This window comes from Musa acuminata, chromosome BXJ2-7 (assembly GCF_036884655.1).
Source record: "Musa acuminata AAA Group cultivar baxijiao chromosome BXJ2-7, Cavendish_Baxijiao_AAA, whole genome shotgun sequence".
In the NCBI taxonomy this organism is placed as follows: Eukaryota; Viridiplantae; Streptophyta; class Magnoliopsida; order Zingiberales; family Musaceae; genus Musa; species Musa acuminata.
This window is the reverse complement of record NC_088344.1, coordinates 8,311,890-8,333,936: the sequence shown is the minus strand read 5'-3', so window position 1 is coordinate 8,333,936 and position 22,047 is coordinate 8,311,890. Positions and strand designations below refer to the sequence as shown.

At 49.6% G+C, this 22,047-nt stretch overlaps 1 protein-coding gene across 1 annotated transcript; it reads right to left on the bottom strand.

Moving 5' to 3' along the window:
- Positions 1 to 11,550: 11,550 nt before the first annotated feature.
- LOC135617023 (probable transcription factor GLK1) lies at positions 11,551 to 14,884 on the bottom strand. The gene is made up of 6 exons (XM_065116882.1): positions 14,205 to 14,884; positions 13,949 to 14,089; positions 13,147 to 13,464; positions 13,002 to 13,076; positions 12,808 to 12,921; positions 11,551 to 11,921 (listed from the first exon to the last, which is right to left on the bottom strand). Exons 1-6 carry the CDS (start codon positions 14,685 to 14,687, stop codon positions 11,772 to 11,774), a joined length of 1,281 nt encoding a protein of 426 aa, XP_064972954.1. The 5' UTR covers positions 14,688 to 14,884; the 3' UTR covers positions 11,551 to 11,771.
- Between the last annotated feature and the right edge of the window lie 7,163 nt (positions 14,885 to 22,047).

The following is a 22,047-nucleotide window of genomic DNA, read 5'->3' as shown; positions in this document are numbered from 1 at the left end:
AGCAGCCTTGCTGCCTTGGCCACTCGGCCTCATGCGCAGCAAGCACTACGCTGCCTCGGCTCCTCAGCCCCTTGCGCAGCAAGCACTACGCTGCCTCGGCTCCTCAGCCTCATGCGCAGCAAGCAGCCTCGCTGCCTCGGCCACTCGGTCACTCGGCCTCATGCGCAGCCAGCATACTGCCTCGCTGCCTCAGTCACTCGGCCTCATGCGCAGCAAGCAGCCTCGCTGCCGCGGCCACTCGGCCTCGTGCGCAGCCAGCAAGCTGCCTCGCTGCCTCGGCCACTCGGCCTCATGCGCAGCAAGTAGCATGCTGCCTTGCTGCCTCGCTACCTCGGCTCTTCGGCCTCATGTGCAGCAGGCAGCCCGCTGCCTCGGCTCCTCGGCCCCATGTGCGGCCAGCCTGCCTGCGCCGAGCTACTCGGCCATATTCACTGCCGAGTCTATCTCAGGGCGGCTTACCGACCAGGGTCTCGCCCCTCGGTCGCAGCTCGCCTGCGCCGAGCCTACCTCAGCGCGGTCTGCCCGCCTGAGCAGCGCCCGCAGCCTGCCTGCGCCGAACCCACCTCGGCGCGGCCCGACCGCCTGTCTGTTCCTCGGTCGCGTGGTGCCCGAGGCCACGTCCTCGCGTCCTGCCCGCCTGATCATGCTACTCGGTCGCATGGCCCTTGCGACCACGCCTGCGCGGTCTGCCCGCCTGCGTCGTGCTCCTCGGTCGCGTAATGCCCGAGACCACACCTACGCCGCCAGCCGCCTGCGTCGTGCTCCTTGGCTCCATGTTCCCGAGACAGACCAGTGCCGCCAGTACGCCCGCATCGTGCCCCTCGGCTCCATAAACCCCGAGACACGTCTGCGCGGCCAGCCCGCCTGAGCCTTCCTCCTCGGTCGCGTAATGCCCGAGGCGCCCCGGCGCGGCCAACCCGCCCGGGCCTTCCCCCTCGGTCGCGTAATGCCCGAGGCGCCCCAACGCGGCCAGCCCGGCTGGGCCTTCCCCCTCGGTCGCGTAATGCCCGAGGCGCCCCAGCGCGGCCAGCCCGCCTGGGCCTTCCTCCTCGGTCGCGTAATGCCCGAGGCACCCCGGCGCGGCCATCCCGCCTGGGCCTTCACCTCCTCGGTCACGTAATGCCCGAGGCGCCCCGGCGCGGCCAGCCCGCCCGGGCCTTCCCCCTCGGTCGCGTAATGCCCGAGGCGCCCCAACGCGGCCAGCCCGGCTGGGCCTTCCCCCTCGGTCGCGTAATGCCCGAGGCGCCCCAGCGCGGCCAGCCCGCTTGGGCCTTCCCCCTCGGTCGCGTAATGCCCGAGGCGCCCCAGCGCGGCCATCCCGCCTGGGCCTTCACCTCCTCGGTCGCGTAATGCCCGAGGCGCCCCAGCGCGGCTAGCCCGCCTGAGCCTTCCTCCTCGGTCGCGTAATGCCCGAGACGCCCCAGCGCGGCCAGCCCGCCCGGGCCTTCCTCCTCGGTCGCGTAATGCCCGAGGCGCTCCTGTGCGGCCAGCCCGCCTGAGCCTTCCTCCTCGGTCACGTAATGCCCGAGGCGCCCCGGCGCGGCCAGCCCGCCCGGGCCTTCCCCCTCGGTCGCGTAATGCCCGAGGCGCCCCAACGCGGCCAGCCCGGCTGGGCCTTCCCCCTCGGTCGCGTAATGCCCGAGGCACCCCAACGCGGCCAGCCCGGCTGGGCCTTCCCCCTCGGTCGCGTAATGCCCGAGGCGCCCCAGCGCAGCCAGCCCGCCTGGGCCTTCCTCCTCGGTCGCGTAATGCCCGAGGCGCCCCAGCGCGGCCATCCCGCCTGGGCCTTCACCTCCTCGGTCGCGTAATGCCCGAGGCGCCCCAGCGCGGCCATCTCGCCTGGGCCTTCCCAAGACACACCAGTACAGTCGGCACACCCAAAAACCCCATCAAGGTAAAACGAGCTGGACCGCCTACCGCCTGAGACCGCCTCGACACCAAGAGACGCAGCCATGCCTCAAGCTCCCTTCCCCCGTCCCAATCGACGCATGGCTCCTTTTCGGGGGGGGAATATGATAGGGGTAAAAATGGCTTGGCTGTCCTGCCCTGCCAGGTGGACGCACTGCCCAAGGAAGCAAGCTTTAATGCCGACCTGATGGGAGCACGTCAACCGAGGCTCGCCCATACCTTGCGGCAGCTCGGTCCTCCACGCAGCCCTAGTGGCCATGTCAGACGCCACGCGGGGTACTGTCCTGCCCCTGCAAGCAGCCATGTCAGGTAACATCAAACCTCCTCTATAAATACCCTTGAGTCCAAAGCTCTAAGGAGGGACACATCGAACACTCTGAGGCTTCTCTTCTGCCTCATCCACAATCCCCTCCACATCTTCCTCTAACTTGATCGTCGGAGGGGTCGGGCTGAGCTCCCGGCCCGACCTGTGTGCAGGTGCGAGACGGAGTCGCCTCTTCCCAGTGCTGTGGCGGAGCTGCCTCCCGACCCGAGCTACCGACCCGAACCACCGTGCTCAGCCGCCAGGAGACCCCGAGGAGTGCCCCCACGGAGATCACCGCCATTCGGACCCTGAACCAAGCCGCGACGGCCCCGAGGCCACGGTTGAACAGTTACCTGACGTAACACTTGCGATCTCCCGGTCTCCCACGTAGCCCCAGTGGCAATGTCAGACGCCACCAAAGGTACAGTCCTGCCCTGCAGACAGCTACGTCAGGTAACATCAAACCTCCTCTATAAATACCCCGAAGCCCTGAACAAAAAGGGGAGAGGAACTCACTCAGACACAAAACACTCAGAGGCTATTCTTCTACCTCATCCACTATCCCCTCCACATCTTTCTAACTTGATCGTCGGAGGGGTCGGGCCGAGCTCCCGGCCCGACCTGTGTGCAGGTGCGAGACGGTGTCGCCTCTTCCCGAAGCTGCGGCGGAGCTGCCTCCCGACCCGAACCGCCGACCCGACCTGCCGAACCGACCTCCCAACCCGAACCACCGAGCTCGGCCATCGGGAGACCCCGAGGGACGCCCCCACGGAGATCACCGCCTTCCGGACCCGAACCGAGCCGCGACGGTCCCGAGGCCACGGCTAAAAAAGTTACTTACCGTAACAGAATGGCGCTAGAAGGAGGGCCCGGAATGACAGTACGTTAGTCTTCTCCTTGGTTGCTCCACTGCAGTCGACCTGCACTAGCAGCAGCGACCTCTGCGGCTGGTCTCGGCTCCTCGACCCCCCGGCCCCACGCGCGCGACCAGCCCGAGAGCGACGGCCAATCCGCCCGCATCGGCCCCACGCGCGCGGCCAGCCCGCGCGTCTCGGTTTCTCAGCCCCCACGCGCGCGGCCAATCCGCCCGCGCGCGACCAGCCCCACGCGCGCGGCTCGGCCCCGCGCGTCTCGGCATCCCTGGCCCCACGCGCGCGACCAGCCCGAGCGCGTCGGCCAATCCGCCCGCATCGGCCCCACGCGCGCGGCTCGGCCCCGCGCGCCTCGCCTGCGTCGGCCCCACGCGCGCGGCCAATCCACCTGTGTCGGCCCCACGCGCGCGGCCAATCCGCCCGCGTCGGCCCCACGCGCGCGGCCAATCCGCCCGCGTCGGCCCCACGCGCGCGGCTCGGCCCCGCGCGCCTCGCCTGCGTCGGCCCCACGCGCGCGGCTAGCCCGCGCGTCTCGGCATCCCGGCCCCACGCGCGCGACCAGCCCGAGCGCGTCGGCCAATCCGCCCGCATCGGCCCCACGCGCGCGGCCAGCCCGCGCGTCTCGGCTTGTCAGCCCCCACGCGCGCGGCCAATCCGACCGCGCGCGACCAGCCCCACGCGCGCGGCTCGGCCCCGCGCGCCATGCCTGCGTCGGCCCCATGCGCGCGGCCAATCCGCCCGCGTCGGCCCCACGCGCGCGGCCCGCTGGTTGCCGGTCTCCGCCAGGGGACACAGCCACTCGATCAAAGGCCAGACGCTCTCGCCGGACGGCGTCGTGGTCCAGATGAGTCGCGGCCGGATCGCGCCCCGCCCGGAGCCGACGTGCTCGCCGTCCACGGGCGAGTACTATGTCGACGCCTCGGGGGGTGATCTCCAGGTCGATGTGTTGAACTGGACGCTAGCCAACGACGGCCTCGCGCCCAAGTCGTGGACCGACTACCTCTACTTGTCGGTCGGCAGCACTCTCTCCAACGCCGGCGTAAGCGGGCAAGCCTTTCACCACGGACCTCAGATCAGCAATATCCACGAGCTCGATATGGTCACAGGCAAGGGCGAGCTGATAACATGCTCAGAAGAGCAGAACTCAGAGCTGTTCCATGGAGTTCTCGGTGGTCAGGGACAGTTTGGGATCATCATCAGAGCCCGGATTGCACTGGAGACAGCTCCTCACGGGGTGAGATGGATCCGAGTACTGTACTCCGACTTCGCGGCCTTCACTAGAGACCAGGAGCTCCTCGTCTCGCTCCACAACGCCCACCGGAGTGAAAGGTTCGACTACATCGAAGGCTTCGTCATCATTGATGAAGGCCTCATCAACAACTAGAGGTCGTCCTTCTTCTCCCCCAAGAACCCTGTTAAGGTAAGCTCTGTTCACTCCAACACGCTGCTGCCTCGCTGCCTCGGCCCCAGACGCGGCCACCCCGCGTCAGCTCTTCGGCTAACGGCACAACATGCTACCTCGGCCCCATGCGCGGACAGCCCGCGTCAGCTGCTCGGCTGACGGTGCAGCCCGCTGCCTTGACCCTTCGGCCCCATGTGCAGCCAACACGCTGCACGCTGCCTCGGCTCCTCGGCCTCATGCGCAGCCAACACGCTGCACGCTGCCTCGGTCACTCGGCCTCATGCGCAGCAAGCAGCGCGTTGCCTCGCCTCCTCGGCATCATGCGCAGCCAACACGCTGCCTCGGCCACTCGGCCTCATGCGCAGCCAACACGCTGCACGCTGCCTCGGCCACTCGGCCTCATGCGCAGCAAGCAGCGCGCTGCCTCGCCTCCTCGGCCTCATGCGCAGCCAACACGCTGCACGCTGCCTCGGCCACTCGGCCTCATGCGCAGCAAGCAGCGCGCTGCCTCGGCTCCTCGGCCTCATGCGCAGCCAACACGCTGCACGCTGCCTCGGCCACTCGTCCTCATGCGCAGCAAGCAGCGCGCTGCCTCGGCTCCTCGGCCTCATGCGCAGCCAACACGCTGCACGCTGCCTCGGCTACTCGGCCTCACGCGCAGCAAGCAGCGCGCTGCCTCGGCAACTCGGCCTCATACGCAGCAAGCTGCCTCGCTGCCTCGGTCACTCGGCCTCATGCGCAGCCAGCAAGCAGCCTCGCTGCCTCGGCCACTCGGCCTCATGCGCAGCCAGCACACTGCCTTGCTGCCTCGCTGCCTCGGCCACTCGGCCTCATGCGCAGCAAGTAGCACGCTGCCTTGCTGCCTCGGCCACTCGGCCTCGTGCGCAGCCAGCAAGCAGCCTCGGCCACTCGGCCTTATGCGCAGCCAGCACACTGCCTTGCTGCCTCGCTGCCTTGGCCACTCGGCCTCATGCGCAGCAAATAGCACGCTGCCTTGCTGCCTCGCTGCCTTGGCCACTCGGCCTCATGCGCAGCAAGTAGCGCGCTGCCTAGCAGCCTCGCTGCCTCGGCTCCTCGGCCTCATGCGCAGCAAGCAGCGCGCTGCCTCGGCCCCTCGGCCCCGTGTGCAGCCAGCACGCTGCCTCGGCCACTCGGCCTCATGCGCAGCAAGCAGCCCACTACCTCGGTCGCAGCCTGCCTGCACCGAGCACCTCGGCAACTCTCTGCCGAAATCCCACCTCAGCGCGGCCTGCCCGCCTGAGCGGTGTCCCTCGATCGCAGCCTGCCTACACCGAGCACCTCGGCCAATCACTGCCGAGATCTACCTCGGCACGGCCTGTCCGCCTCTATCGTGTACCTCGGCTGCATGGTGCCCGAGTCCACATCCTCGCGTCCTGCCCGCCTGCGTCATGCTACTCGGCCGCATGGCCCTTGCGACCACGCCTGCGCGGTCTGGCCGCCAGCGTCGTGCTCCTCGGTCGCGTAATGCCCGAGACCACACCTGCGCCGCCAGCCGCCTGCGTCGTGCTCCTTTGCTCCATGTTCCCGAGACAGACCAGTGTCGCCAGTACGCCCGCGTCGTGCCCCTCGGCTCCATAAACCCCGAGACACGTCTGCGCGGCCAGCCTGCCCGCGTCGAGCTCCACGGCCCTATCCACCTGGTTCACACCCCTCGACCGCGGCTTGACTGCGCCGAACCCCTCAGCTCCATGCTTGCCAAGCCCACCACCACGGTCGCAGCCTGCCTGCACCGAGCACCTTGGCAACTCTCTGCCGAAATCCCACCTCAGCGCGACCTGCCCGCCTGAGCGGTGTACCTCGGTCGCAGCCTGCCTGCACCGAGCACCTCGGCAACTCTCTGCCGAAATCCCACCTCAGCGCGGCCTGCCCGCCTGAGCGGTGTCCCTCGATCGCAGCCTGCTTGCACCGAGCACCTCGGCCAATCTCTGCCGAGACCCACCTCGGCGCGGCCCGACCGCCTGTCGTGTTCCTCGGCCGCGTGGTGCCCGAGGCCACGTCCTCGCGTCCTACCCGCCTGATCGTGCTACTCGGTCGCATGGCCCTTGCGACCACGCCTGCGCGGTCTGCCTGCCTGCGTCGTGCTCCTCGGTCGCGTAATGCCCGAGACCACACCTGCGTCGCCAGCCGCATACGTTGTGCTCCTTGGCTCCATGTTCCCGAGACAGACCAGTGCCGCCAGTACGCCCGCGTCGTGCCCCTCGGCTCCATAAACCCCGAGACACGTCTGCACGGCCAGCCTGCCCGCGCCGAACTCCTCGGCCATATCCACTACCTTGCCCACCTGGGTTACATCCCTCGGCCGCAGCCTGCCTACGCCGAGTGCCTTGGCTCCATGCTTGCCGAGGCCACCACCTCGGTCGCGTAATGCCCGAGGCCGCCACCTCGGTCGCATAATGCCCGAGGCCTCCTCGGTCGCTTAATGCTTGAGGACACCCCCTTTGGCTCCGTACCATCCCGAGACCACACCTGCGCGGTCACCCCGCCTGCGTCGTGTTCCTCGGCTCTTCGGCTCTACGCCATCCCGAGACCACACCTGCGCGGTCACCCCGCCTGCGTTGTGCTCCTCGGCCATCGGCTCTACGCCATCCCGAGACCACACCTGCGCGGTCACCCCGCCTGCGTTGTGCTCCTCGGCCCTCGGCTCTACGCCATCCCGAGACCACACTAGCGCGGCCAACCCGCCTGCGTTGTGCTACTCGGCTCTTCGGCTTCACGCCACCCGAGACCACGCCTGCGCGGTCAACCCGCCTGCGTCGTGCTCCACGGCTCTTCGGCTTTACGCCACCCGAGAACACACCTGCGCGGTCACCCCGCCTGCGTCGTGTTCCTCGGCTCTTCGGCTCTATGTCATCCCGAGACCACACCTGCGCGTTACCCCGCCTGCGTTGTGCTCCTCGGCCCTCGGCTCTACGCCATCCCGAGACCACACATGCGCGGTCACCCCGCTTGCGTTGTGCTCCTCGGCCCTCGGCTCTACGCCATCCCGAGACCACACCAGCGCGGCCAACCCGCCTGCGTCGTGCTCCTCGGGTCTTCGGCTTCACGCCACCCGAGACCACGCCTGCGCGGTCAACCCGCCTGCGTCGTGATCCACGGCTCTTCGGCTTCACGCCACCCGAGACCACGCCTGCGCGGTCAACCCGCCTGCGTCGTGCTCCACGGCTCTTCGGCTTTACGCCACCCGAGAACACACCTGCGCCGTCACCCCGCCTGCGTCGTGTTCCTCGGCTCTTCGGCTCTACGCCATCCCGAGACCACATCTGCGCGGTCACCCCGCCTGCGTTGTGCTCCTCGGCCCTCGACTCTACGCCATCTCGAGACCACACCTGCGCGGTCACCCCGCCTGCGTTGTGCTCCTCGGCCCTCGGCTCTACGCCATCCCGAGACCACACCAGCGCGGCCAACCCGCCTGCGTCGTGCTCCTCGGCTCTTCGGCTTCACGCCACCCGAGACCACGCCTGCGCGGTCAACCCGCCTGCGTTGTGCTCCACGGCTCTTCGGCTTTACGCCACCCGAGAACACACCTGCGCGGTCACCCCGCCTGCGTTGTGCTCCTCGGCCCTCGGCTCTACGCCATCCCGAGACCACACCTACGCGGCCAACCCGCCTGCGTTGTGCTCCTCGGCCCTCGGCTCTACGCCATCACGAGACCACACCTGCGCGGTCACCCCGCCTGCGTTGTGCTCCTCGGCCCTCGGCTCTACGCCTCCCGAGATCACACCTGCGCGGTCACCCCGCCTGCGTTGTGCTCCTCGGCCCTCGGCTCTACGCCTCTCGAGATCACACCTGCGCGGTCACCCCGCCGGCGTTGTGCTCCTCGACCCTCGGCTCTACGCCTCTCGAGATCACACCTACGCGGTCACCCCGCCGGCGTTGTGCTCCTCTACCCTCGGCTTTACGCCTCCCGAGACCACACCTGCGCGGCCAAACCGCCTACGTTGTGCTCCTCGGCCCTCGGCTCTACGCCATCCTGAGACCACACCTGCGCGGTCACCCCGCCTGCGTTGTGCTCCTCGGCCCTCGGCTCTACGCCTCCCGAGATCACACCTGCGCGGGCACCCCGCCTGCGTTGTGCTCCTCGGCCCTCGGCTCTACGCCTCTCGAGATCACACCTGCGCGGTCACCCCGCCGGCATTGTGCTCCTCGACCCTCGGCTTTACGCCTCCCGAGACCACACCTGCGCGGCCAACCCGCCTGCATTGTGCTCCTCGACCCTCGGCTCTACGCCATCCCGAGACCACACCTGCGCGGTCACCCCGCCTACGCTGTGCTCCTCAGCCCTCATCGGCTCCATCGGCCCCGAGTCCAACCCTGCTCGGCTTCCTGACTGAGTTGCGCACCTCGGCCCCATGTTGCACGAGACACGTCCGCGCGGCTAGCCCGCCTACGTCATACGCCTCGGATATGCATGACCAGCCCACCTGAAGTAAAAAGCCATGCATCGGACCCCCTGCATGCAAGAACCGACGCATAGCTCCTTTCGGGGGGGGCATATGATATGACAAAAAATGGCAGACCCAGCACAGCCGGACGAGACAGAAGCAGGTAACGGTTGAAGCTCACCCATACCCTGCGATCTCCCGGTCTCCCACGTAGCCCCAGTGGCAATGTCAGACGCCACCAAAGGTACAGTCCTGCCCTGCAGACAGCTACGTCAGGTAACATCAAACCTCCTCTATAAATACCCCGAAGCCCTGAACAAAAAGGGGAGAGGAACTCACTCAGACACAAAACACTCAGAGGCTCTTCTTCTGCCTCATCCACTATCCCCTCAACATCTTTCTCTAACTTGATCGTCGGAGGGGTCGGGCCGAGCTCCCGGCCCGACCTGTGTGCAGGTGTGAGACGGTGTCGCCTCTTCCCGAAGCTGCGGCGGAGCTGCCTCCCGACCCGAACCGCCGACCCGACCTACCGAACCGACCTCCCGACCCGAACCACCGAGCTCGGCCGTCGGGAGACCCCGAGGGACGCCCCCACAGAGATCACCGCCTTCCGAACCCGAACCGAGCCGCGATGGCCCCGAGGCCACGGCTAAAAAAGTTACTTACCGTTGAAACTAAATGTGGGTTGGTTGTATCAATTAACTTTTTGCATACTTTATTCTGTTCATCACTCAGAAGCACAAACTTTATTTTTTTATGGAGAACATTTGTTCATCAATGAACTGTGTAGCCATTGAAGACATTCAATAGCTACATTATAGGATTACACTGTACAAAAGTGTTGTGATTGGTGGTCTGTGAGAAAGTATTCTGTCATCATCATCATCACAGATCAAGGCTTTGCATGCATATGCCCAAATAGATGCTGCACGTACAATACCTGACATGGCTGTGTTGCACTGTGCAACAAGCATTTATGCCAGCTCTGATCCAATGCTGCCACTGTTCCTTCTGCCACAGTGCATACAGTGGCATTGGCTGCAGCACCTCAGTCCATCATTACCATATAATTGGTGAGACAAACAGCCACCCATGAAAAGGCAGCTTGTTTGTGAGCTCCACAAAAGTGAATCTCAACATTTCAAATGAAATGCCACACAACCATCAGAAAGAAAAATATGAAATATGAAAACTGAAGATGGATAGCTGATTTATTATTATTACTATTATTTTTATCATTAAGATCTTTCATATGGACATCTCTCATAAAATGGATTTCATATATTGAATTTTTTTTATCTAAACAAACTTCAACACAAAAAAATGAGAGATTTTAAGCAATGACAACTTGTCTTGATCCTTGAGTAAGTGGTAAAACTAAAGATCACCCTACCATGACTTTGGTCTTGTATGTAATCTCATCCTGACAAAAAGTTGAAGAAACTCTATGATATGATTGTGAAAGCCAATACAAAGTCCCCTTCACATTGCATTCTTTAAGTGTGCACTAGCTATATCTTGCTCTATTTCTGTTTGATGGCATAAATTGCTGGCTTCAGGATCAAAGAATAGATCAGCAAATAGTCAAACAGGGCTAATGTGAGCATTGAACAAAGTTATGAACTTTTAATTTCGATCTCCTCACTGGTCATCCTTGTTCTCAAACATCATTCATGATCATGGTGCTCAGGGAATCCTCTCTCTCTCTCTCTCTCTCTCTCTCTCTCTGAGATAGAGAAAGAGAGAGAGAGAGAGAGAGAGAGAGAGAGAGAGAGGACTCTTAGGCTAACATATGTATAGAACCAAGATTTTAGAAATCAAACAATATGTAATTACAAATCTGTCCTTCTAATTGTCTGAAAATATAAGCTGCTCCATTATCAAGGCAGAAAATAGCTAACAAATTCTTTGCATAAAATACATCAGATTGGAACCAAAATACATTCTGCAGTTGGAAATCCATATAGCTCATAACCTCAAGTTTCCTGGCATTTATAGCTAATCTTGTTATAGAAAAAAAAAGAAGGAAACTTGAGCACTATCATACCAAAGAAGCTGAATACATTTACAAAAAAACAAAATTATGTTTCGAAGAAGAAGACATTTCGAAAAAGTTCAGCATTTTCATCACAAATCCTTGTGCTATTATGCTACCATTTGTTACTTTTACTACCAATTCAGAAATATGCAGAGAGAAGTTGCAATAAAAGAAATCCAGAAACAATAGCACCTCATAGTGACTGACATTCTTGGGAAGTGACATCAATGTTTGATCTGTGGCAGACTTTGAGAAGCCCTCAGAAAGAATGAATCAAGTATATACACATAGATCAGTTGTCTCCATTTTCCTTAACAAGATGCCAGATTGAAACTATCTATGTATGTTAATTGGTTTGATCAACTTTAGAAGTACAAAAGATCATTAGTTTCATGATCCATCATCAAGTCACACTATACAATTAGAATTATGCAGTGATGCATAAAACTGTTCTCTCATAGTAAGGTTGAAATTTCAAGAGGATAGAACATGATTCTACTTGTTTTACTCCACTTAGAAAAATCTCTTAAAGAGTGAGGTAATCGAACTTTTATCCAACTAGCACACACTACCTAATGCATTTATTTCTCTCACTTTGTCAGTCCACTAAAATCATCATAATATGTGCAAAAGAAAATTAATTATATGTTCTACAAAAAGAAGAAGCACACCATGCTCTTTAATTATTAAGCTCAGATGCTCCCTAAAAGAATAGCATTCTTAAGCATATGACTTACATGAGAGTAAGGGGAAGAAGAAAACAAGAAGACTAGTTTATCAGGATACAAACTGGAATATGACTTGTCGGCAAATTTGTTCTTTCAGGTGGATTGATGTAGCAGCATCATCCGCAAGCTGGTGGCACTTTTGGTACCCCTTGCTTTTGTAGTTCCACCAACACACCATCTACTGATGGGGACTTCAATCCGAGAGGCAATGGCAACCATGGCTTGGCTAAGACATCTCCTATAGCTGCATCTATGCTTTCTGTTGACTGAAGCAACAAACAGATAGAAAGACATGTTGTCAGGAACATTAAGATGATTAAGAACAAAATCTTGCTTGCTAATATGAGATATATATATATATATATATATATATATATATATAGGGGTATACACTAAGTTGTATTCTTGTTCAGAGTCTGCAACTCATTTCCATCCTCAGGCTTAAGATGATGTTCTCATCAAATACAAGTAGTTTATATGGAACAAGCTATCATTTTGAGAAGATAGCTCTCTTTTTTATTTTTTTTTCATTTGAGAAAAAGAAATGTGTGCTAAATGAAATTTCTTTTTCATTTAATTTTCTAATGCTATTTGTATAAATTTCATAGTAAAACAATATTGGCATGCTTGTTTGTAAATAAGTTGTTTCTTTAGAAATAACTTTTTATTTGAGTTCATAATGATAATGGTGATCAACAATTAGGTTGTAAAATGAATTGAGGGCATGATGTGATGAATTGAGCTAAAACTCTTCAAAATGGAGAAGATGATTAGCCACTTTACAGATGTTGTTGGAGATAGATGTGGAATATGGAGGAGTGTTAAGATAAGAGTTTAATTGATTAGGACACCTAATAGTTACTGGATATAATGAGTCCTAATATGTCTTCCTTCATGAGTGTACTAACTCAATTTGAGAGAGGAGCAGACGAAAGAGTAGTGATTGAGCGACTGTAATCAGATTTCTTTTAATGAATTTGTTATAGTTTAAATTATTTTTCTTTTAATAAAGTTTTTTATATTTTGAATTATTCTGATTGTGTTTGGTTTTCTATCTCAAATGTTTAGATGTTTGAGAGTCGAAAACTATATGGTTTCTACTTCATTGTTAAGATGAGAGAAAGAGGCGACAGAAGGATAAGAGGAACTTACAGGATGAGCATCAAGTTGAAGCTGCGAGCTGGAGTGGTCGGTCACGGGAGGAGGAATCGGTCTATACATGGGTTGGGGGACGATGCCCGGAACAGGTGGTGGAGCCGGAAATCTCTGCATCATTGATTCTGCCATCAGCAATGTGAGCACAGCAGACACTTTGAAGTAGATGAGCAAAGCAGGAAGCAGATTACCGCCGCCGGCAGTGGCTGAGGGAAGCAAGGAGTTCCCTGGGTCATGGCATGTGGAACCCATCCTTCTCTTCCTCCCTGCACGGAGAAGGACGAAGCGATTTGGAGTAGATGAAGGCAGCAGACGCAGGGAGAGAGACGTGCGTACCCTTTGATAGAGGTGGTGCCAATAGGAGGGATCCGGTGGTGGCGGAAGTGGTGGCTGAGGAGCCCACGGCAGCGAGGGAGGCTGCGGCACCGGACGCCGTAGCCACATGTGGACCAGTGGCGCTTCTGCGGTGGGGTGCCCCCAGACATGCAGTGGCCGAAAAGGCCGGACCGCAGGCGGAGGAGGAGGAGGTGGGAAGCCGATAGTAGGGGCGAGCCATGGGTTGACGTCCTTCTTTGGGTACATCTGCCGTCGCCGCGTCCAGCTCGCCGCCTCCGCCTCCCTCGCGAGCAAATGCTTCCGGTGCGATCGATACTTCTGCGTATGCACCACATGAGTCTTCTTACAACTCGGTTTTACGTCGAACGCCATGAGTGCGAAGCAAAGCTAATGTCTTTCCCCATGCAGGGATAAAGCATGTCTCCTTTTCTTGTTGGAATTTATCGTTATAAGCATCGTAGATGCCTGATAGGCATCCGTGCGAGCATCGCTTGCAGGAACAGCTTTCACGTTCCATGATGCAAAGTATTCATCAAATATATTATTGGTGAGTACTATTGGTGGTACAATCGAGATAGCAGAAAGAAAGAGCAACTGTTCTCGCATGGTTTTCAATCAATCAATTATATTATATTATATATATTTATATTTATATAATGGAATTAGAAAAATGCTCAGCATTCATATCATCAGATGTCAACTCTATTCATGACCATGGTGAGATCTGATTCTGTAAATGGTGACAGCAGCAAGAAGAAGAAGAAGAAGAAGAAGAAGAAGAAGAAGAAGAAGATAAGAGTACTTGTAGATGGCTAGCAATATTGTGTCGGGTGAGGCAATCGATCCCCATGAGCTCTAAAATCCTGGAGGGCACCGCTTTGTCGATCCCCAGCTGCTCCACCGCCTGCACGAATCTCCGGTGAAGCTCCGGCGTCCAGTCCACCTGCCACACATCCATCAGCAACATGAGGAGAGAGAAGAAGATTAGCTCTTGAAGCACATCTCTCTCCCCACAACAAAACACCAACGTAAGGAGCAAGAACTGGAACACCACTTACTTTTGATTTGCGCTTCCCGTGTGAGCCCCTCGTAGCCGACGGAGACGACGGCTTACGACCTTTATTGCCGTCCGGCGAGTCAGATCTCAACCCAGATGGCATGACCATTGAGTCCTCCGTCGTCGTCGCACCCACGACTTCCTCCCGCTGTCTCTTCACATCCTTCTCCTCCTCTCCGACCTCCGCCTCCAAGACCACCACATCTTGCGTCGAGCCATCTCCACCAAACGCCCCTTCGGGCTCCTCCACGGCCGTCGCCTTGCCCGAGCCCTCCTCTCCGACCGAGAACGCCGCGAAAATCTCTGCTGGATCCAGCTCAAGGTCCGGCAGCACGTCTCCGTCATCGATTCCCATGAAGAGTTCACCGAAGTCGATGTCCTCGAGCAAGGCCTCGTCGCCGAAGTCATCGGAGACGGGGAAGTTTCCCAACGTCCCATCCCGATCGTCTCCATTAGAACCTCTCAAAGATTCGACTGCAAGCATATCCAAGCTCCGGAATCTATGTGCACGGAACTCGATTGTCTCTACCAAAGCTGCTAGTTAGCCAGGTCGACGTACTTCACGTACCGAACTCTGCACACTAACTGCATCAGATTGCTCTACAAGGGAGAGGAGCGAGGAAGAAGCAGTGGATTAGCTTGAGTAGGGACTTTGGAGTAATAGATTTAGAGAGGGCGCATGTCCACCACAAGTTCCTTTAGATTTCTCTGCAAGGGGCTTTTGTTTGGACTTGTCACCCACAAACTCTAACGTTCTGTCTCTCTCTCAATAATTTCAAGGTCTTGTGGATGAGAATTTTGAGGTCTTTTAAATTGAAAGTTGATAGAGAGAGAGAGAGAGAGAGAGAGAGAGAGAGAGAGGGGCCAGAGGAGACAGTGGCAGCATGTATATCTGTTGGGGTGACTGCCCACCCTCTTTGATAAAAGAGAAAAGGAGAGAGAGCAGAGTAGTCTTTAAGCTCTGGTCCCTCCTTATAATGGCAGTCGTGTCCCTTTCACCTGTCTTCCTTTCTGCGGTGGCCATTCTCTGAAGCTCCAAATAAATCAGGCAATGCAGGGAAGACGAGAGCTAGGTTTTCGAGGTAGCATGGCACTGCTTTGGAAGAAGACATCAACTCCTTGGTGCAGGTTGATGAAGCTTTAATGTCTTGCATGTGGATTTCTTCCTTGCTTGCCTGCGTCAGTATTCATATATAGTTTCGAGTACGTGTATCGCAACACGTACATGGGACATGCATGCATGCGTGTGACAAGTTAGTATCCACTCTCCAACGTAGCAGCGTCGGATCCCATTTCGCTTGCCGGTTTTCTTGATTCTGCTGAAGAAATTGTTCGCAAGGTACATCTCATGTACAGTGGATAGAACAAGTTAAACCAGCTTTACAACCTTGCAGGGTGCAAGGACCACCTTCATTCTACTCAAGTACATGAACAGGCTCACTTAGGTTTAACCATTTCAACTATCACCGTCTCCATGAATCATTGATGCATTGCATGGTCACTAACCTTTTGTACTACCTGAGGAACGACGCACTGCACCATTCACTACTATTTGGTGTGTGATAACAGCGAATGACACTCTCGAGGACCATACATAAATGATGATGATAAGATCATTTAAGTTTGACACTCATTAACTTCTGTTAATGCCTCATGTAGGTCATTTTCGACAATGACCATACATGAATGCAATCACAAACACAAAAACACATATAGTGTTGGGTTCATGGCACATCGTTTGGATCCATGCATCAACATGAATGTGACCTATGATAATAACTGCAGGAATGAGACAGTACCGTAGAAGTAATTTTATAGCAGAAGAATCAATCGGTCTCTTCTCGTTTGTGAACTCTGTAAGTGCCATGGCATGAAGATGAAGCTGACCTACTACTGCTTCATGCAGTAACAAGTAAGAGAGAAGAGAAACATGACAATGTCTTGTGCAGTCATAAAGATCGGAGAAAGAACACAGGATATGTAGATGTCAATGTGAAAGGTCCTCTTCTTCATCCCTTTGACGAGGGCTCGACTATGTTTGCGTCTTTTTCTGCTGTTTTGATTTCATTTCTTCCCCGTAAAATCAACGGATGCTCAGAAGGAAAGAAAAGGAGAAGGAACAGCCGAGGCAGTCCAGCTGCTAGCATTATGGTAAAAAGGAGGCATTTTTTTGATGCGAGTTAACGAAGATCATGATTTAAAGGGTGGCGTTGTCAGTTGTCGATGCTTTGAATCCATCACCACATGTTGGTGTGGTCCTTTCACGAGCAGCTTGAGCACACGGAGTGTCCTCCATCAACTGCAAGTTGCACCGGAGACTTCCGCTTTCAGGGATAAAGACCAGCTTTTATGAGTTGGATATGGGACACGGAATCAGAGAGAACGGACACAGAGTCGCGTAATAATGGCGACCTGACCTCGGCCACCTGACAAATGCTGCGGACATGAAGCCACCGCCATCTATTTCTAGTTACGGTGCCTTTTCCTTCTTCGGGTGGAAGCACAATTGATGGGTTCACAGGTGAGGGAGATAAGGGAAGATTACTGCTTGTTTGTCCTTTCGTGTGCAGTGAGGGGAGAAGAGAACATAGTTACCGTAGTAATTCAATTAACTTGAGCTTTTCTTCGCAGAACTGACAATGGTGGACTGACAATATTCCTCCGACAATGGTATAATACCAAAACCAGTGGTTGACATTATATTTCTCAGTCAGAAGAGATGTCTGATGGGGAGAAGAAAAGATGAGTTAAGAGAAAGGGAAAGTAAGAGAGAAGGATTAAGGAGGTTTGAAAGAAGAGGGAAACTAATATTTTTTTTATATAAATCTTTATTTATTTATTTATTATTATTTTTCTATACTTTATCAGGATAAGATTCATCAATTTAGAGGGTGATAGATGATAGTTATAAGACTCATTATATTTATATATTTTTTATTGTATATAATTTATCTAATTTATTAGCGATTTATTATTTTCATAATTTTTTTCTTATAATTTTTATCATGGTGTACCTCTTTATTCTCGTTAAATTTTTAAAGATTATAATTATTTTTACCCATGTGATCATGAGAAAGATTTCGATTTATCTCTTTTAATTGAGTTTAATTCTCTTAACATCTATTTTAAATTTAATTTATTTTTATCATATGATTTCTTCATCTTAAATATTCGTAACTTATCACTGGATTTGATATAGTCGAATGAAACTTCCTTCTCTTTGATTTGTTTTGGAATGAAATGGTAAAGTCAATATATTTGCTTCATTTATAGAAGATTAGGTTTTTGGCTAATGCAATTATCGATTTGTTATCAATATTTATCTTTGTAGCTTGATGTTTTGGATAACTAACTTCATTCAATAGCTTCCTTAGTTATATAGAATCCTATACACATAATGATGCCCTTATATATTTTGCTTTGCATATAGATAATGATATAATGGAATATTTTTTCAAATACCAAAGCAATATCACTCGTATAAAAAAATAAAATTGATTATACTTTTTTTTATCTTCTATAGCTCACCCCAATCACTATCAGAATAGTCAACAAGTCAAAAATTATTAGAAAATAAATATAGTATACCATAAGTTATGGTACCTTTGATATAGCATAAGATTCTTTTATAATCTTCATGTGTTTCTTGGATCTTCCATAAATTAGCTTACTAATCTAATTCTATATAAAATATCTAATCTCGTGCTTAGATATCTCAAGCTTCCTACTATCTTAAAATTTTATCTTATTATAAAATTTTGATAACACATTCTATCAATGTGTTGATCAGTTTATAATCTTTCATCTTAAATCCTTTGAGAACCTCCTCGTGGAATAAAAAGATATCTTCTTTACTTTGCTTCACTTTGATGCCAAGAAAATAAGATATTGGTCTAATATCAATAATTTCAAATTCTTGAACCATTTTTTTTTTAATTTTTAAATATAAGTGAGTTGCTTTCTATAAAGACAAGATCATAAAAACAAATAAGTAAAATATCTCTATTTTTGTTCATCTTATTATATAGGGTACTTTAATAAGAAAATTATGTATAACTATTTTGCTTGAAATAGACATTATATCTAATATTTCATGCTGTAGGTGCTTGCTTTAACTCATTCAAAGTTTTTCTTAACTTCGAATTTCTCTTCATGCCTTTCTTAACATAACCCAATAGTTATACTATGTATACTTCTTCTTTAAGTAAATTATTCAAAGAAATATAGATTTAGCATTCATTTAATAAATTGATCAAATATTTTGTGTGGTATTAGATATAATCAATCTAAATTGATAACAGGGGCAAATACCTCATCATAGTCGATGCAAAAAATTTTACTCATGACTACTTGCCACTAATCTAACTTTGTATTTGTCAGCTTAGCCTTATGCTTTTTATTATTGTTATTTTATAAATCCACTTCATATCAGGATTTTATCTTTAAGGTAGTGATAGAAACTCTCAAGTTTTATTTCTCTTGATAGAGTTGATCTCTTCATTCATAACATTCTTTCATATTTTATCTTTTATGATATCTTCATATTGAAATGGTTCACTGTCTACAAAGAGACAATTAAGATACAATTCATCTATTACCTTGTATAAATTTTTTAGACTTTTTATTTTTTAAGGGACTAAGTTATCTCTAGGAGATGATTGTGTAGAAGAAGAAGATGTTGGTGATGATATGGTGAAGCAATTTCAAACTCCATTTCTTTTTGTTGATACAACTTTTCAATGTTTTTCTCTCAATTTCATTCACCTTTTTCATTGAACTTCACATTTATAACAATAATATTTGAATGGTTATATCAAATAATTTGTAGACTTTAGATTTAGCGTTATACCTGATGAAGATGAGTTTAGAGTTTTTATCTTCCAACATAGTTCCTCTTTAATCAGGTATATGTGCATAACTAATACACCCAAAGATCTTAAAGTATGAGATACTCGATATTCTTCTGGTTTATACTTATTAAGGAGTCTTGTTCTTCAAGCTCAATATAGGGGTCATCGATTTAGGATGTAAACATAACTTACTATTTCAACTCAAAATTCTTTAGGCATATTTTTTATATTTATCATACTTCTCATCATGTTGAGAATTATTTGATTTTTTTATCCTTGTCACACTATTTTGTTGGAGAGAATATGATATTGTGAGTTGATGTCATATATCTTTTGGAGGTGAATTCTATCACCTCAATTAGAGTAAATAGTTTTAATGTAGAAACTACTTTCAATCTTTATAAAAGTTTTGAACTTCTTAAATATGCTAAAAAACTCCCCTTTTTCTTTCAATAAGTAGACCCAAATTATTCTTTATAATCATCAATAAAAGTTAGAATATAGTGATACTCACCAAAAAAATATTGGAGCAATAGGACCATAAACATCAATGTGAATAAGTTGAAGTGGTTTCTTTGCCTTAAAATCTGCCTCAAATAAAAAAAAATTTCTTGGTTATTTAGCCAAAATACACCCTTGATTTATTTGACTTAGGTATTATATATAAGGAAGAATGTTTACCATCTTCTTTATTGATACCATATTAAGATCTCTAAAGGTTAAGTGTCTAAGCTTTAAGTGTCACATGAGGAGTCCTTCACACAAAAATATTATGCCACATCATGATTAATAGGTAATATAAATAATATATTCTTTGACATCTCTGCTTCAAATTTATATTGTTTTTAATAAAGAATTGTTCAAGACTAAGAATATTATTCTTTATTTTTGGCATAGAATAAATATTCGAAAGAAATAATATATTTTCTTGTTAGCAAAAGATACTTTTTTTTAGCATAGTTATATTTTTGTTACAAAAATAGTATTTAATATTTAAACGATTATACCTGTGGTCTCTTTTATCTCCTCTTTCTTATTATTATTTTATACTTTAATTTTTTTTATTCTTTCTTTTTTTTCCTCCTTGCCTTGTTCTCTATAACAACCATGATCTCTTTCACATCCTCGATTTTTTTATGACTACGATCACTTGAACCTTTATTTTTTTCTTTCAAAGTGAGGAACTTATTCTATTACATCTGATTTCTTCTTGTTGACTAAATGTTTACATCTTTACAAAAAACTTATTAACTTATCAATAATTATTTAGTTAATTCTTTTATTCTTGAATAAAGATCATGATAAAATTGATTTTTTCATGTAGTAATTGAAGTACTTTTTCTATCACACATATATCTTTTGGATTCTCATCATTTATTCTTAATTGATTGACAATAGTAAGAATTCGTATAAAAGAATCTAAAACAATCTCAAACTCATTCATTTGTAATATTTCAAAATCCTCTTTTAAATGATTAAAGTCAAAATTTTCTTACATTCTTAACTCATTTGAAAGATTTTTAAAAAATCTCTCTAGTATTTTTGGAGGTGTTGATAATTATAACTTTATCAAGATTATCTTCATCTAACCCTATAGATAAAGAAGAGCACTTTCTTATCTTTATTCTTGATATTCTTCAAGGAATCTTCTTCACTTACAGTAAGGATAATCTTGAGACTCCTTATAGTCTCTCTCTAGCATCTCTTATGTCTTGTGATCTAAACAAAATATTCGTTTGAATATTCTAATTTTTATAGTTGTAAGCACTTGAAGTTATATACTATCAATTATTTTGACTTGGCTATGATATACTTTGATGGGAAAAAGAAAAGAGGGGAAAAGAAAAGATGAGATAGAGTTATTAGCAAGAGGTAAACTAAATTTTCTTTCTCATACATAATTCTCTATTTTTTTTTTAAATATTTTATCATGATAAAATCCATCTATTTATAGGGTCATAGATGAGAGTTACAAAACTTAAATGTTAGGGCTAGATTTATATAGTTTTATTATATGTAAGCTATCTAATAATGATTTATTATTTTTATAATATAATCTTTTTATTTTTATTAAATTCTAGAAGTTATAATTTTTTTTGTCCATGATGATCTTTATCATTGTGTAACTTTTCATTCTTATTAAATTTTAGATGTTACAATTATTTTTACTTGATCTTTAATTCTCTTTTTTAATTAAATTTAATTCTCATAATAATTTGTACATCTTTCGTGTAGTTTTATGCAAGGGCAAACATATATATTCCTCTTTTGCTAAGAGTTTCTTTTTTTTCTGTATATATTTTACTCTTTTATGTTGGGAAAAATTATTATAGTAAAATATTTTTTTTTCTCTTTATATATCAAAATGAGTTTTTTTTTATCAAAATTCAAACTTGTTATCGAAAGCAAATATTAACCAGAGTAACATAAACAGTAGAACAACAAATCAATTACAAAGTGAGACATTAAATTTTTATGTGAAAAACCTAATACGAAAAAAATTACGAGACCGTAATCCACTTTAAATCTCCACTATCACCAATAATGATAATAAGTTTATAGTAAATTTCTCCAGAATAATCAGACGCTCATAATAACATCAAGAATATAGATCTTGGTCCAACCATAACAAATCATTATCATCACACATAGATTTCATAAAAAAAAATTTAGATTTCATAAAATAGGTATAGCAGAAAAGTATCTTAGAGAATAAACTGTAGTTCAATACCATTAACATTCTTGGAGTAAAGTTCAAGCCAAACCTAATAAAGTTTAGCAGCTCTTTTCTCAACACGATCGTTGTTCGCCTTTGCTGCTCTCCTCGTATGGCATACGTCACTTTTTGTTTTAATACATCAATTAATATATTTTTACATCTTAAATATTAATCTGATGATAATATATTAGACTAAACGAAGTCTTTTGTATATCGTACCTTTGCAACATCGTTCCTTTTCAGCATGTGCACCTCTAAACGTGGGGCCCGCTCGC